The 17,012-nt window shown below is 30.1% G+C and overlaps 2 protein-coding genes across 2 annotated transcripts in view; both read left to right on the plus strand.

Moving 5' to 3' along the window:
• LOC105337045 (centrosome-associated protein CEP250) overlaps positions 1-17,012 on the plus strand; it is a 131,408-nt gene that overhangs the window by 15,301 nt on the left and 99,095 nt on the right. The gene's annotated exons all lie outside the window — the stretch shown is intronic.
• Positions 262-15,571, plus strand: LOC136276469 (uncharacterized). Its single transcript, XM_066088535.1, has 25 exons — positions 262-540; positions 899-1,061; positions 1,367-1,426; positions 1,579-1,641; positions 2,148-2,198; positions 2,731-2,793; positions 3,118-3,177; positions 3,641-3,694; positions 3,847-3,951; positions 4,521-4,583; positions 5,213-5,275; positions 5,407-5,469; positions 5,577-5,672; positions 6,032-6,127; positions 6,218-6,280; positions 7,106-7,168; positions 7,296-7,379; positions 9,492-9,605; positions 10,063-10,176; positions 12,235-12,360; positions 12,932-12,973; positions 13,272-13,445; positions 13,612-13,644; positions 14,503-14,541; positions 14,986-15,571. Exons 1-25 carry the CDS (start codon positions 277-279, stop codon positions 15,036-15,038), a joined length of 2,169 nt encoding a protein of 722 aa, XP_065944607.1. The 5' UTR covers positions 262-276; the 3' UTR covers positions 15,039-15,571.

A 17,012-nucleotide genomic window follows, 5' to 3' on the forward strand; every position in this document is an offset into this window, starting at 1 on the left:
GATGATCAGCCAGGGTCAATAGAATTCTTGAAATATTTAAGACACCAGTAGCCTTTTTTCGAGCCAGCAGCTACTACAACACAATAACTTGGGTTAACTCAAATATGCTGAGTATTTATCAACATACGTTTGACGTCTGTTGTCTTTGTTGTCCGGAATAAACATTTCACAATGACATACTACTTCAACAGAACCCACTCTTATCTTTTAATTCAAAGTTTTAGTGAAGAACGCTTTATAAAACGCGTTTAAATGAAGGGTCAGACCGTATGTATAATGAAGTTTGGTCTGGGTAGTGATGTAGTGAGAGAAACAACAGTCGTTGCTAGTGATGCAAAATCAGGGGATGATAATGCATCACAGAGTGTTCAAAATGAAAACATTGCCCGTGGTTATATTAACAGCGAAAAGATGCAACGTTCTGCTTCACCTACCACCATCGATTCACCGAATACTTACATCACTATGATGCCCGTACAGGGACAGCCTTTTCGGGCATTTGGTGACGATATCGGTGATCCCGGTTTGCAAAATGGGGAGGTAAAAAATTTAGGAGTGGGAAAAAATAGTTTACATTTTATTTGCTCATATCAGATCATATTGTTTGTATTTTAAGTTTTTGTTTACATCTTTTGATGATTTTAGTTTACACACATCCCAAAGTTAACACGTTTACATCTCTACAAACATGAGCATGAACATTTAACCTACCAAAGTTTTACCTACAAATACAAGCATATAACATATACAACTACCTTGTCTAATGATAGAATGTTAAAATTCTTTATAAAATTACCCAAACATTTTTACTTAACAAGTGTTAAGTATAAATCTTTACAAATTCAATTCTTATCATCATGTATTATTTTAGACGAAAATGTTATTTTATATTTGATAGATGTCTTTATATGAAAACGAGGCTGAAAATGACAACGCTGTGGATGCTGACAATTTTGAAAACGAAATTGATTCTCCCCAGTCATCAGAGTCTGGAAATGATATGGCTCATTACGAAGGCTCCAATGAAACCCTCAGTTACAACTTGCTCTCTGATATACAACGTAAATACTTAGTACTACTTTAAAACTATTCCACAATTGCATTGTATAATCATGAACTTAAGTACTTTTGTTTAATACAATATGCTGGGATTTGTAAAGCCACAAAAAATGTGGAATATGCGGAAAATGCATATTTTTTAAAGAAGAAAAGGGTCCTGATACCTTATTTGTGGAGAGTTCTTGCAAAAAACACAATATGTGATATTTTTCGTGTATGGTAACGCCTTTCCTCTGTTGAAGATGTTTAAATTTGGTCGTTCGTGTTGTTTAACTTAATTGAATGCATTTTAAACTTCTTTTTGCAGTTAAAACTTCACAAGAGAAAGAAATTGAAAAATTACAACGAGAGCTAAACATTAAAAATGGTACGTTTCAAATTAAAGAATATTTATATTATAGAAATAACATTAAAGGAACTCTGTAACATGTATTTGTCTGACCTTCATATCATTAAGCATCCCTTGCAAATATACTTATATATTAATTTAATATGTATTTTATCATTATATACCGACAGAAAATCTGGCTACTTTAAAAGAAGAAATGAAACGTCGGGATGAAATTATAAATAAGAAAAATTGTAAGTATGATAACTGGAAAATACAAAGTTATACTTATAAATATCAACAAAAAGAAGAAAAAACTCATTATGGCGTCGAGTAATTATTTGTCCTTTCAGAGATTAAAATGGTCAGAATGTTTATTAGATCTTGCGATAAATATTTTTAACTGAATGCCGATGTTACAACTTGATTCAAAAAGTTATTATTATTTTAAGTTCCTTTACTGAACTGTGTGGATTGAACTGCTAGGTATTATCATAGTCTGAATTTTACAAATATGTTGAAAGAAAAGCAATGAAAAAGTAGAAAAATATTGAAAAGGACAGAAGGCAGATTTTCTTAGTTTTATTGTAAATAAGTGATAAGTTGTAAATATCAGAAAGATAAATATTCTAAATATAGTGCCAATTTTATTTATTTTCATGTAGAATATTCCTCGTCCATACGAAATTTTTGTAAGGAAAGTTCATTTTAAAGTAATAATTAATGATTGAATTTTTTTTATTTTTTTTTTTACATTCAGCCGAAAACGCAGATTTATTGCACAGATGTGTTGCTTCGGAAACGTCCGCAGGTAAATTATGATATATGTTTATAAAATAAAATCCCTCTTATTTATCTTGTAACTCTACATTTAATTCTACTGATTTTATCATAAAAGAAAAACAGTATAAAACGTCTGTTAACGTAAGTAAAAGTAAATCGAGTCCTTTTTGTTATTGATTAATAACTGGAAGTCAATAATTACATAAATAAAGTCGATTCATCTTTATTATACAATAAAGTTTCAAAAGTCGGTGCATGCATCACCGATGTTATGCATTTTAGATAACACTTTTCAATGACGTTTTTGCATCAGCATCAAAATCAAATTAATATATTTTTAATAAATGTGGCAATAAAAGATAGATTTACAGAAACAATAGTACATACTTTATATAATAGTTAAAATATTTGTAATTTATATTTTATCCAGCATTCTGTATATTTTAATACCCTCACCATCGCCCAAGGAAAGAGACTTGCATTACGTTGAATTAAAAATCAATTAACATGACAAATAATGAGAGATCCCAAGTATTCAATGTAAATATTTTTCACTCTAGAAGCAGCTGATGATTTAAGAGAACAGTGTGAAGACAAAAATCATCAAATTGAAACACTGGAAGGTATTTTGCATGTTAAATTACTTATACAAATAAACGATTATAAAGTATAAGGAAATTACATATGTTCGAAAGATGCATATGGTTTCATAATCTTATAATTTGTTAAATTATTCTTTTAAAAGTATTCCTGATATCGAGAAAGCTATTCAAATCATAACAAGGATTTTTCTATACATGTATATTGTTGTTAAACATTTTTATCTTAGATTGATGGTTATATACACAAATAATTACGCTACACAATAATAAAGGTTATTTTTAGGAACTTCTGTTTGATATGTTAGCATGGATTTTAGATTTTACTTATGAAATACATTTATGTAGGTGATTTAGCTTCTGTGCGAAATGAAAACGAAAGTTTAAAAAGGCATCTAGAAGAAATTGGTAAGTAGTTGTGGAAAATGTAACATCCAGAAAATAGCAAATTAATCCGGTTTTTGTCAATTATTTTTATGATTGAAATAATTCAAAAATATTTGTAAATATCAAAGTTTTTATCAGCTTTCTTCAAAACACTTATTAATATGATCCTTCTTTTACATATCGTCAAGCAATGTTTGCTCATTGGACAGAATCTTCAGAATATTACCAAACATTATTCCAATTTACGTCAGAGTTTTTATGACATCAACGTACACTTTTCTCCTTTGACTGAATAAATAGGTTGATTCGACATGTATATAGCATATAAACATACCTAACGCCATATTTTATCAATGTTAAAATGATATTCATATATAATATTAAAGCTTGCTGTTAGAATGTAAATGAAAAATGATTCTCATATACTGTTGATATAAGTTTGTCACATATATTGCTTTCATTTACAAACCACATTATTTTGTAGAAAACGTAGCTGCAGATCATCAGAGGTTAATTGATGAAAATAAAAGTCTTGATGGTAACCGTTTTTATAAACTAAAATTAATATGAACATAATTATAATGTCATTGATTATTATCATTATAAAATATTGAAACAACGCTTTATAAAGATTCAAAACAATTGTAAACATGATATTTTATGTATGTTTTGAATATTTTTTGAAAATAGAGTATTTAGAACAAGAAAGACAATCAAGCACAGCATTGAAAGAAGAGACTCAGGCTTTGAAAGAACAGATTACCAACAACGAAGATGTTTTAAAGGAATTTGAAAGTATTTTTTACGGATACATCTCTTTCTTAGCCATCTTTAAGTGTGCTCTCCTAATAATGATCTCTGTATAAATGAAGATTACAGAATATAAATGAAAGGTTAACTTCAGTTGGTTTAAGAAACAGTTTACTGCATTCGCCTTCTTGTGGCATATGTATTTTTATAATCATTTTCTTGGATTAGGAATAAAGTTTTCAAGATTTGTCATTGTTTTAAGAATTCAAGGATTTCTGCAAATAGTATTCGATTAGTGAAGGATATTGATTATAATTTTAAGAAACCCGACGAATAAAATTATCGATGATATTACATATTGGAAATATTATGATTATGAGTCAAACAGTTGCGTTTAAAGCTCTATTTCCCCTACAATACCAAAGAAAAAACATTTTGTGGTCATTTTTGTATAAAAACAACTTTACAAGTGCTGCTTTTTTATTATATAAGGGGTATGATTTTTATTTAAGTGCTCACTGGCTTAATATTTTATTGCGTCTCATATAGATTGTACTGATGCTGAAATATTTTTGGTGCATCGATAAGCGGATAACATTTGTTTTTATTTAAAGGTCAAATTAAAAAGGCAATTGAAGAAAAAGAAGAATTAGGAGCAAAACTTGCAAGCCGAAATGGTAAGCTGTGTAAATTTCTCAGAGAGAGAGAGAGAGAATAAGAGAGTGTGTGTGATTAAATGAGTGAGAGAGAGAGTGAATAATAAAAGAGAGAAAAAGAAAAAAGTAAATGAGAGAGACACATTTATGTTATTATGTTGAACATAAAAAGTAACGTTTTAGTATAAACAGTTTTATTTAATAATGTTTAACATGGGCCTACCCTATGTTTTATGCCTTATGATTTAACATTCACTCTTCATTTTAAATTTAACATTTCAAATGTGTATTTGATAATTCGAATTTTAAAAAAACCATAATCAAGTAATTTTATGCAATATAGGAGCATTTTGAAATCCTTATTGATAACCATCATTGTTATGACTTACGTATACATACATGTACTGTATACATGGAAATATTCGCCCCTTTCGCCGTTGTTGTCAACGGGCGAATGTAAGACGGGGCGAAATACGATGTCTTAAACTATCTCTTAAAACACATCTATGTCTGGGCGAATTCAAGACGGGGCGAAACTGTGTGCAAGAGAAGAAAATAACCCTGTATACAGTATTTACTGAAAAACAATCATGAATCACTTGTTGGACGTGTTACGTGGTTAATGTTTTTATATCTATCTATTGAAATAGAGAACAATTCTGATCTTCTCTCTAATTACCTGGAGATGAAGAAAAAGGAAGAAGAGTTGGCAGGTTAGATTTTATTGTTGTTTTTACAAATATCCTTTTTTAAAACTATTTTGATCCAGTTCTTTCGAAGTGAATTTGTAAACAGTCTACATTAATGTGCTAAGTTTCAAATTATTTTATCTATATTTCTAAAGCTGAGCTTAAGAAAATGCAAGAAAATTATCAACACGAAAAACGACATTCAGAGGAATTGTCAGGTACGATAAATTATACTTTTTAAGATTTGTTCGAAGATTTTTTGATACATGTATGTTTCGATTATTTTTAATTTATTTAATTTTAATTATGTTTTATTTTTCTCCAGGTCAATTAAGTTTGAGAAACAAGGAAGTAATAACTACCGAAAATAAGTACAAACAAGAGATAGAAGAACTTAAAGCTAAATATAAAACTGAGAAGGGTAAATTTTTACATTTTTTCGGTCATGTTTCAATTACATTTTTTTTCCAATTTATCTTAATAATGCAAGTGATCTTCATTCAATCGAAAGAAAGTGTAGGTAAATGTACCAAAGAGAACTTACAAGACACAAAATATAAAAGATGTTTAAAAACAAAATCATTTAATACAGCTAGTATGGATAATTACATGCATATCATTTTCACATAGATGCATGTACATACATGTATAACTAGTCAAGCACAAACACATATGGTGATTCTTTTTTTTTTTTTTACATTTTGGTCCCTTATCGAACATGTGAATGATGATTTCGTTGTAAAAGTATCTTTGTTATAGAAACATTTTATAAATCTACAGATCAAGCAGAAGGGGAGAAGGAATTACTGAAACAGTGCGTCACAAAACTCAATGAAGGCAGTCAACAACTTCAAGCTGAAAATAAGCGAATAAAGGGTAAGCTCTCTCTCTCTCTCTCTCTCTCTCTCTCTCTCTCTCTCTCTCTCTCTCTCCGATTATTCTGAACAGTAGTCTTGGCTTTTTCAGACGATTTACAGTTAAAGTCAAAGGAATGTGGAAACTTGAAATCTGAACGGTTGAGAATCACAGGTTAGTTTTTTTTTTAATTTTATTTATCTCATAGAAGTGGAATTCCCTACCTTTGGTCAGCATGTTCTATGATCATGATGATTTTCTGCACCAATTAATGATATAACGATATAAAAAAAAATTGAATAGTTACATCATTTGCTAATAAATAAATTTGGAATAGTTACACCATTTGTTATTGCTGTTTAATGTATAAACGAGGAATTGTTTGACCCAATTCCAGCAAATACAATTTATTATGGTTTGTAAGTTTGCATTTTATTATGAAAAAAATAGATAGTGTAAGCCGGCTTTCGTTAGAGGAAAGCAAATGACAAATTGAATGAAATGAAATATGATATTTACCTATTGCACTCCCCCCCCCCCCCCAAAATAAAATTGTATACATTTAAATTGAATATGTTTACAAAATTAAATACACTATATACAGATATTTTAGGTCAGGTATATTTACAACAAGCCAATAAACAGCAATTTATAGTGGGAACGCTCTAATAAAAGTGTCCTTTGAAAGCAGTTAATTACCCTTAATTTTTAACATCTTTAAGTAAAATAAACGAAGTAAAATAAATGAAGTAAAAAACGTGTCTATATATATATATATATATATATATATATATATATATATATATATATATATATATATATATAAGAATTTATTGTTTCAATGAAATTATTATACTTTTTCGATAGAAAGGGTATTCTGAAAGTCATAAAGATTTATAAAGAATAAACAAAAAACTTTTTTTCATAGTATCCAGGTACCATAATATAAATCACTCTTTTATGTATTGAAAATGATGTCATTTGGATTGATAATTTTAGGAGAGCTAGACGCTGCCAAAAAGGAAATTGTAGAGCTCAGTAATGAAAGAGATAAACTGGGAGGTCTGTAACTTTATCTATCTATCTATCTATCTAGTATCTATCTATCTATCTATCTATCTATCTATCTGATACTTAATAATAAACTATGTTCCTAATTTATCTAACTATACATTTCGGGTTTTTTTAGCTTTCATTACCACTGTAAATGATGAAATAAGGCAACTGAGAGCAGCTCTTGAATTGAAAGAAGCAGAGAAAAATGCTGCCAATGGTAACTTTGTAGTTTTAAGTTAATTTTAAATTTACTTGAAGTTTGTAAATACAAATCTTTTCGATGGTTAGTTGTATTTTTTAAATTTAAACCCGTTCTGACAAAAGGCTAAATGCGTACTAGTATTTCAAGAGTAATATAAAGGAAATTTAAACAAAAAATTAGTTGTTGGTTTTCGCCCTCCCCCCCCCCCCCCCCCCCCCGATCTACATGTAAACACAAACAGGAAACAACTGAATAAAAGAGCTTGCTTAACTCATATCATAGCCACCTGTAGATTGACGGGTTCAAATTGGAATAAAAAGTTGTTTATGGCAATCATAAATTCAGTTATAGAAAAAATCCAGAGTGATGCAGAATAAAGTGGATAAAATTTCGATGTTGAACATATTTACCACTGTATTTGGTACTTGATAACATGCAAGGATTTATGTAATGTAAGGATAAGTGTAGATTCATGTAGAAGACAAGGCTCCAAGATCTTAAGTCAAATTTTATACACAGTGACTGTCTTACTGTCTTGCGATTGACAACATCGAAAAAATGAAATTCTGTTTGAAAGTGTCGCTATATTATGTTGATAGTTACAAAGTTTAAGTGTAATTTTATGTCATATCATAATTTTATAAAAGTTTGCAATTTAGACTTAAGTCTAAAACTGCTTCATGGTCCTGATGCCACGTGTGTCATAAAGCAAATTTTGTTCGAAAATATGATTATAAACCCTAACACAAAACTTGGTATACAGTCAGTTTTAATTCATGGTCAACATTAACAAAGGTAAAATCTTGATATGAAAACATTGAAGAGTATTTTATGATAATTTAATTCTGGTTGTAACGGCGCATTTGATTGGATAGAGAAATTTAGTTAAATTTATATAACCTGGTTTGCACGTCACAAGACGTGTCACAATGCACCAACGTCAAAAACGTACTAATCCGCTTGACGTTACGTTTGAATTTTTAACAGATCAATATCATTTTTGAAAGTAAAACGAACTCAATTTGTACAGCAAATTACCGAAAATTAAATTATAAGGAATGAACTCAATATCTACCCAAGTTATACGAGTATCATCTGGGTTGGAGTAATTTACGCTTTTTTAAAATCCGCTTCGCGAATTATAAAGCGTAAATTGTCTCTACCCAGGTTATACTCGTATAACTTGGGTAGATATTGAGTTCGTTTCTTAAGTGAATGACGGCCAAAGTATATATATATATATATATATATATATATATATATATATATATATATATATATATATTTTTCCCCAGTGTTTTTGTCTGTGATAACACTACGTATCGATTTTGTACTAAATAACCCATAACTTTAAATTGGGGCGCCAGCGGGGTTTGCTTATTTATATTTAAATATTAAATGGTACAATAGCTAAAGATTATATAAATATAAGTAATAACGAATCATTCTTTGAATATTCTGAGGTTATAATTTCGGTTTTTATTGGATTTGATCACGCCCTGACCGAAATTATCACCTCATAATACCCAAAGAATGATTCTTTATATATATATATATATATATATATATATATATATATATATATATTACACAATTACTTTGCATTTACAGTTTTCATTCTGCAGTGTTTACCATGACACTTTTGCAATTTATGTACAAAAGTATTGCTATGGATTTTTCCCATTTTGAAGTCTAGCTTGTTATCAAGCAATGAGTATGGTTGAGTGAAGGAGCAGTAAATAAGTGCGGTAAAAGCTTCCCAAAATTGACAACATATTGAAAACAAAGCGACTTTCAGACCCTTCAAGCCTTTGATTTATCAACTAAAAACGATTTATAAAAAATTATATGAGTATATGAGTATAAATTCGGTAGCGTTTGAATTCATTCCTTTTAATATATAAAGGGGTAAAATTATCAACACGATGCAAACATTGTTCAATTTAAACACTTTATGTAGACAAACAACTTTGACATCTTATTCCGTACATTTCGTTCCTGGGATCAAAGTTGCAAATCATTGCTCTAATAAGCAAAGTGCCCCTTGTGTTCATAATTGTTGTTTTATATCTGTGCTTTGCGACGTAAGATTTAAATAATGGTTCATTTTGACATTTTTTCCACTAGAATGCATGCAAAAGGTTGTTAGAGAAAAGCAAGAAATGATGTATAGCATGGGGAATCTTCAAAGAATAGAGCTAGAGAACCACCAACTTAAACATCAAAATATGGATCAATCAGGTAAGAGAATATATTTTTTTTTTCAGTGGTTAATTATGTTTTTTTTAATGTATTTAACATAATAAGACGCGCTTATATATTGTTACTTGCTGTTTACGTGTTGCTAATTGCAGTCGATTATTATCTTAGAAAAGTATTGCTCTGTTTTCTGAAGTCTACGTTCAAGGTTATTAAGCTTTATATATCTATTTACCGCAGTTATTTATATCACTTATACCATTCCGGAAATCATTGATAGTTTGGAAGGATAAAGGTTGACACTTGCTGCTTAACATTCTTAAAGCCGAGTATCTTACCTAAAATGTCGAATCAGTAGTTTTGATATTTTTTAATCATCTGTTACTTGTCTAAATTCTTTGAAATAATTTTGCCCTCTTTTAAGGAAAGAATAATTACACGTATCTAGATCATTTTTAACTTGCATTTAGGCATTAAATGATTATTATCTAAAATTTAGAACAAATTACCAAGCTTCATGCATCACTTCAAGAATATGGATTATTACGCGACCATATTCAAGAATATTACAAAGCTTTGCAAGATTCCCAAATGGAACTTCAAAGAGAAAAAGGTATGACATTTTTGTCGTTATAAAATTTTCAAATCAAATAGTATTTTAACTAACCTGAGCTAAAAGCTCAAGTGAGCTATTCTGATCACATTTTGTCTGTCGTCTGTCTGTCTGTCCGTCTGTATGTATGTCTGTCTGTAAACTTTTCACAATATCAACATCTTCTCAAGAACCACTGAACCAATTTCAATCAAACTTGGTACAGAGCATTCTTATGTTAAGGGGATTCAAAGTTGTGAAAATGAAGGGCCACGCCATTTTACAAGGGGAGATAATTTGGAATTATTGAAAGAACGAGGTACAGTTTCACTCATATTTTGCCCTGTTCTTAGGTAATTTTTTTAAAAAATATCACGAAAAATTGAAATGCAGCATATTTACACATGAATACCCATAGATTAAGAATCTATAAATAGTTATCTGATTAGACTTTCACAACTGTAATTTTGACGTCATGAAAAGTGCATTTTCTCGTATTTTTTAATACTAAGCAGACGACACCAATTTTTCAATGGTTATTTGAATAGAAAACAATGCCCGCAGCCGTCGCCCACGATGAAACTCACATATTAACTTTATTATGTGATATCACATAAAATAAATTAATTTCGTTCTGGGCGACGGCTGCGGACAAATTTTCCTCCTCAAAAAACTATAAAAAAAATTGCTATTTTTCATCATTTTTGACTACATTTTAGAAATATGACAAAATGTTGAAGTCATTATCCTTTTTTTTAAAAATCAGGTGTATAGCATAGCACGGTACTTTATATACACATGTATAAAAGATATTGTGTGCATATTTTCATGAGATTTAAACAACTTTGGAATTTTAGGGCAAATATTTAAAGAAACCGTATCTTTTCAAAAATCTTCTTCTCAAAAAAACAAAAAAGCCAGAAAAGCTGATAATTGTCTGGAAGAATCCTAAGGTAGTGTAAATATAAAGTTGTGAAAACCATGACCCCCAGAAGTAGGGTAGGGCCACAATTGGAGGGGGGGGGGTCGAATTTTAACATAGGAATATATAGAGTAAATCTTTAAAAAGCTTCTTTTCAACAACCGAAGGCCAGGAAAGCTGAAACTTATGTGGAAACATCCTCAGGTAGTGAAAATTCAAGCTTATTCAAATCATGATTCCCGATGGTAGGAAGAGTTCACAACGGGGGGGGGGGGGGGGGGGGGGGGCAAAAATTTAATTTACATACATGTAATTATAAATAGAGGAATATAATAAACAAAATTTCTGAAAAAACATTTGCCTAGAAAAGCTGTTATTTTAGTGGAAACAACTTCAGATAGTGTAGATTCAAATTTTTTTAAATTAAAAATCTTTAGAAGTAGGGTGGGGCCACATTTGGGATCCCATTGTACAAAGGAAAACATTTTAATTATTCACAAAAACTGATATGTTATCCATCCTATATGGTTTTACCTATATGCAAGCATTTTTAAATATTGCTGATTCTTTAACATTGTTTGAATTTTGGCACCTGGATGAATATTGGGTTTCACATGGGGTTCAGAATTTGATGTTGGTTTATACCCTTTATATAAACAACTGTTTAGGGTCTTTATGTAAAATGCATTGCTGAATGTGACATGACTATAAAATAATCCTGTAAAAAAAAAGAATTACACCATATTGTCCAACCATTTTGTATAATGACCTTGAAGTTGATTTTATCATGCCTATTGTTGCTCAGATGAGCGATGTGGCCCATGGGCCTCTTGTTTTATGTTAAAGATCTGGGGAAATCAAATTCATGAAAATTTATATTCGTTGAGATGACACATATGAAAAGAAATAATTAAAATAGACAAGTAAGAAAGTAAAAAAACACATGTACATATTTGAATAAAATTAGTCAAAATTACATATTGTAGATCATTTTAGACTTTAAAACAATGATTGTTGTGCAAAATGTGCATACTTTAGAGTATGAGTTGCACATTTGATCAGTAATTTTTCTATGATATATATAAAATATTTTAAAAATGGGCGATAATGATCTTATCAAACATAAAAGAAATGAACATTACATTTTGATTAAAAAGAGAAGAGTCGACACATCAACGAACTGCTGTCAAAAACTGGGTACCGTTTAGATAGTATGGCTTCAGAACTGAACAATTATCGGACAACGACTGAAGGTTACAGACGTTCATTGGAAGAAGAAAAGGGCAAGTTAACAGTTGTTATTCAAATATATCTTCAGAAACCTAAATACTCCTAGACTTATACTTTTCAAGACACTGCGTCACAAGATGGCAATAAATTTTAATGATTGTAATATGTTTGTATCAATCGATTTGGTTGTGTATCGTCAAAGCTTAGTGGATAGTCATAGCTTACATATGTAGTGGTTAGAGAATCGGGCTTGTTTTCTGCAGATTATGAGTTTGAATCCGCTTACGGCTTTATTTCATGTTAAATGAATCAAACTTTTGAAAATATCGAATAAAGACGATGATTTTACTTACAAAAATTGATTTTCTTCAAAATTATAATTGTAAAATATTTGGTTCATAATATGCAGATGTTGATTTCGCTATTGTGACGTCATAATGGCACAGAAGCCAACATGAAAATTTATTTTTAATATAGTAAGGTTTATAATATTTCTATTTTTAGTATACATGTAGTTATGTCAATAACATAATTTGTAGCGCGATAACATGATATCAATCGGGCATTCATATCATAGGGAAAATACGATATTACGATAATAATGTATAAGGTATTATATTTTAGAAAAATCCAACAAATTAGAACGAAAGTTGGATCGTCTTACCAGTAAGTACAGTTTTACATTTGAAAAGAAAATTCCACCATCGACATTCTTCGAAAAGTTAAACATTTATGACCAAATTTAAACCTGCTTGGTCCAATTTTATATCAGATTATGTGTACGCTTATAAACGATGGTTATGCCAAGAACGTGTTAAATAATATACATTGCAGGAGTTTTCCTGCTCTCTCTCTCTCTCTCTCTCTCTCTCTCTCTCTGATCATTTAATTTCAAAGTTTTGCTATTTTTGATGTGGCTTAGGGCAAAAAGAAGGTTTTTGAGATTTGTTTTTACTTATTGTAGTAGACAATGAGAAGCTGACGGAAGAACGAGACAAATGTGAACAAAAGAGTTTTGAGTACAAAGACGAGTGCAGAAGCTTGCGTGAAGATCTTGAAAAGTCACAAGCTGAATGCCGGGACCTACTGAGCCAAACACAAGAGGGAGCTTCCGACGGTACAACGAGTTTACTGCAAGGTAAACAACAAAACAGTTAGATGAATTTATTTTGATTTTTTTAAATTTAACCTATGTTAAATACAATAAAACAATAACTACTCAAAGTCGAAATTGTTTCTGGAATCTTTCAAAATCTAAATGATCTTTCTTTGTTAGCTTTATTTTACTTCCTTTTTATTTTTAGGAAACTATTTCACAAGCACACCGATGGGCAATGGTAGTATACATTAATTATAAAATAATGGCTTCTTAGCAAATAGCATATTACATTTTGTTAAAATCAGACGGAGAATTAGAAACTTGCGCGTTTTGAGCCACCACAACAAGCATTCAATGGTTTTGTTGACTTGTAAAAAGAGAACTTATTTAAGTCAAGCATCCTGATAACATGTAAATAGTTTTAAGTTGCCTGAATCATTAACTAGCTCAAACTATGAGCCATGGATCAATTCTTTTTGGCAAAAAATAGGTGCAAGTTAAAGAACCGTCTGCTGCGCACAAGATAAAAATGGTAAAAAAAAAGTGTAAAGGGGTTTTCAAAAGCTCAATGCTAAAATATATATGTTTTTGTATATATGTGTTGCTAACTAAAAATTGCGTTCGTTCGGTTTTTTAGTTTATTTTCATGCGTTTGACTTTATATTTAGAACTTCGTTGCCAATAACCAACAATTGTATAAAACATAAATGAGGGTTTTTTTGCTAAGGTGAAAAAAACAGGCTTTTTATTTGATTAGATTAATCGTGGCTTGATAGCGGGGACCGAATTTTTAACTTGTTAAAAAAATTGGGCTAAAATTAAAGATAAAAAAAAATTCAAAAGATGGCCTTTAATGATTAACAGCTGAAAGATGAAATTTGTTGTGTTCAAGTGGAAAAAAGTGAATATTAGTAAATTCAAATGCAAGTTTTTTTTAACAAATACCACCATAAATAAAACTGTTTTTCTGATGTATTCCATAAATCCAAGGTTATTCGGCACTTGATGAAAGTACTCGTTACTAGTTAGGTGATGTGGTCCTTATTCCTCTTGTTTTGTAAGATTAAGCCATACTTATGACTCTTTCTTTTTCCAGGGTTTGGAAAGCCGAGTTCTCAATCTAATTTTGTATTTGGTAAGTTAATTTTAGGTCTTGTCCAAACTTGTTGGAATTGGCACATGATAACTATTGCATTAATGAAATTATTAGTAATTGGCCATTGACTCCTTAATTAATATGAAATTTTTTTATATTTTTATTCCTGATGCTTTGCAACTTACTATGACTTACAATCTCAATGGTTTATATTAAAAAAAAAACATGTTTCGATTTTATGAATATTCGAAGAAGTTATTTTTTGTTATTATTGTAATTTAGGAGATATTTTTTTTATATAAAAATTTAATTAAATTTATATTTCAAGGAATAGGAGGAGATAAAATGAACAGGAAAAAGTGAAGCAAAGATTTCGTTCAAGTGATTCTTTTTTTTAAGTTTACTATATTATCTACGCCAGGAGGAAAGGAATTCTTGACATGATATATAAGCGACTTTTTGAAATGATTATGACTTTTTTAGATACCGGGTCCTGTGCTGGAGATTGTGATCATTTGGTTAGAACCACTTCATAGCAAACTAAAATGATAAAAGATAACCATGCATTTATATTTCTTTTGAAGTGTTACATGATAATAATTTGTTGAGTTGTGATACATTTACTATATTGTTGCGTTGGGTGTAACATGAAAAAATTCCAATGGTTTAAATGCAAGACTAATTTTGTTTATTCTGTCTGATATTCATTTATGTATTCCCCACTTCCTTTTGGCAGCTACTTCAACAATACACATGTCTGGCTGAACAGGTCAATGACTTCCGATTCTATTGACATTATATACCAGTATATCGTTATGTTTAAGAATCAACCACAATATAAAAAGATTGAAATCAAACAAGTCTCATTTCATGAAGTCCATGCATTTTTATGGATATTTTTGTTTTTTATTTCAAATTAATTATCCATGGAATAAATTTTTATGTCTTATACTTTTATTATATATAACCGGATAAATATTTTTAAGAGTTTTATGTGCTCTGTCTCATTTGTGTGGATGCATTTTTATTTAGACATCTTGTTATTCTTTAAAATATAATTATACATGTATTTGTGTTGTCTTAAAAAGTACTGTATATCGATTTTTACCGACACGTGAGTTAAAGAAAATAAAGTTTAATTGTATAGCTCATATAAATATCCTGTAATCAATTGGGCGTCGTCGTTGTTATAAGCGTTTCACACCTATCTTTTCCTTCATTTTAATCTTAAATGCTATGAAAAAGGTAAGCATATCTTAAAAATATGCTTCTTATTTATTAAATTAATAATAGCCTTTTTATTAATTATATGTGTTATACCTTTGCATAAGTGATATTACTTAATTAAAGGAATTTAGACACGATTTGAACCCAACATTTTCAATTTTTTATTTTTTATTTTTAATATATAAGAATGATTAATATGGGTATAATATGGGTGTTTGCCACGGGTCATTTTGTCAAAGAAATGGTAATTTCCTTACTTTATATAATTTGTACACAAATATAAGACTCGAGCTTTGTTTACATAACAAAATAATTCTTGTCTGTGTATTTCGCTTGTAACTTGACATCTAACATTCAAATATTGGTCAATCTTACAAATGCAAAAGTAAACCATTTATTACATGAAGATAAAAAATAAAATTTTGATCTCAGATCGTGTCTAAGTCCCTTTAAGGTCTTTCGTTCTTAAAGTAAGACCATATTGGTTTTGTTCGTTTTTTCCTACTGTTATTTCTTTTTCCTACAAAATATGATTAAATTATTTCTCGAAAACGGATTGGCTCGGCCGATTTTTATAAAACTTGCACATTTGATACACATTGATCTGAACTTGACAACATTTTTTTGGATGACGTCCTTTTTTTGAGATAATGACGCGTTTTCAGACGGTCGGCTTGCATTGTCCAGTGATCTCCTCCTAAACGGTAAAATATTTCAAGTTAAAACTTTTGGAAATTGTAGACAGATATTGTAGATGTGTCATTTGGCATTTTATATTTGTCATGCTCAAAAAACGTTGAAGATCGCATGGTCCCGAAAAATAAGTTAAAAAATCGTCGTAATTGTTCCTGATTTGTTTAATCTCGACTGAATTCAAAAGCCACTGCTATTCCCAAAAATTGACAGACATTGTCTGACATCCACTGTATATTCACTGTACCCTACTGTAAATCCACTGTACACCCACTGTACAGATCTACTGTACCACACTGTTACCACACTGTACAGAGCCACTGTACTCCACTGGACAGCACTGTACCTACCCACTGACCAGCACTGTACCTCACTGTACACCACTGTACGGGGCACTGACCAGCACTGTATCCCACTATACACCACTGTACAGGGTACTGACAAACACTGTACACCACTGTAACCCACTGTACCAATGTTTTTATAAGTTATTTATATGCTTGAACAATGAATTGAATATTTACTTTATTTGAGATCAAAATCTGGATTTATTTTGATTCTTTCCTATTGCTTACAAGAGAGAAAATGGG

The sequence above is a fragment of the Magallana gigas genome, chromosome 6, assembly GCF_963853765.1.
Source record: "Magallana gigas chromosome 6, xbMagGiga1.1, whole genome shotgun sequence".
NCBI classification, from domain to species: domain Eukaryota; kingdom Metazoa; phylum Mollusca; class Bivalvia; order Ostreida; family Ostreidae; genus Magallana; species Magallana gigas.

Excerpts from the sequence above, each read along its gene's own strand:
- LOC136276469 (XM_066088535.1), top strand. The coding sequence starts at position 277 with ATGAAGTTTGGTCTGGGTAGTGATGTAGTGAGAGAAACAACAGTCGTT. Across the intron at positions 5,276-5,406 it reads AAAGGAAGAAGAGTTGGCAG|CTGAGCTTAAGAAAATGCAA; the intron begins GTTAGATTTTAT and ends ATATTTCTAAAG. Across the intron at positions 7,169-7,295 it reads TGAAAGAGATAAACTGGGAG|CTTTCATTACCACTGTAAAT; the intron begins GTCTGTAACTTT and ends GGGTTTTTTTAG.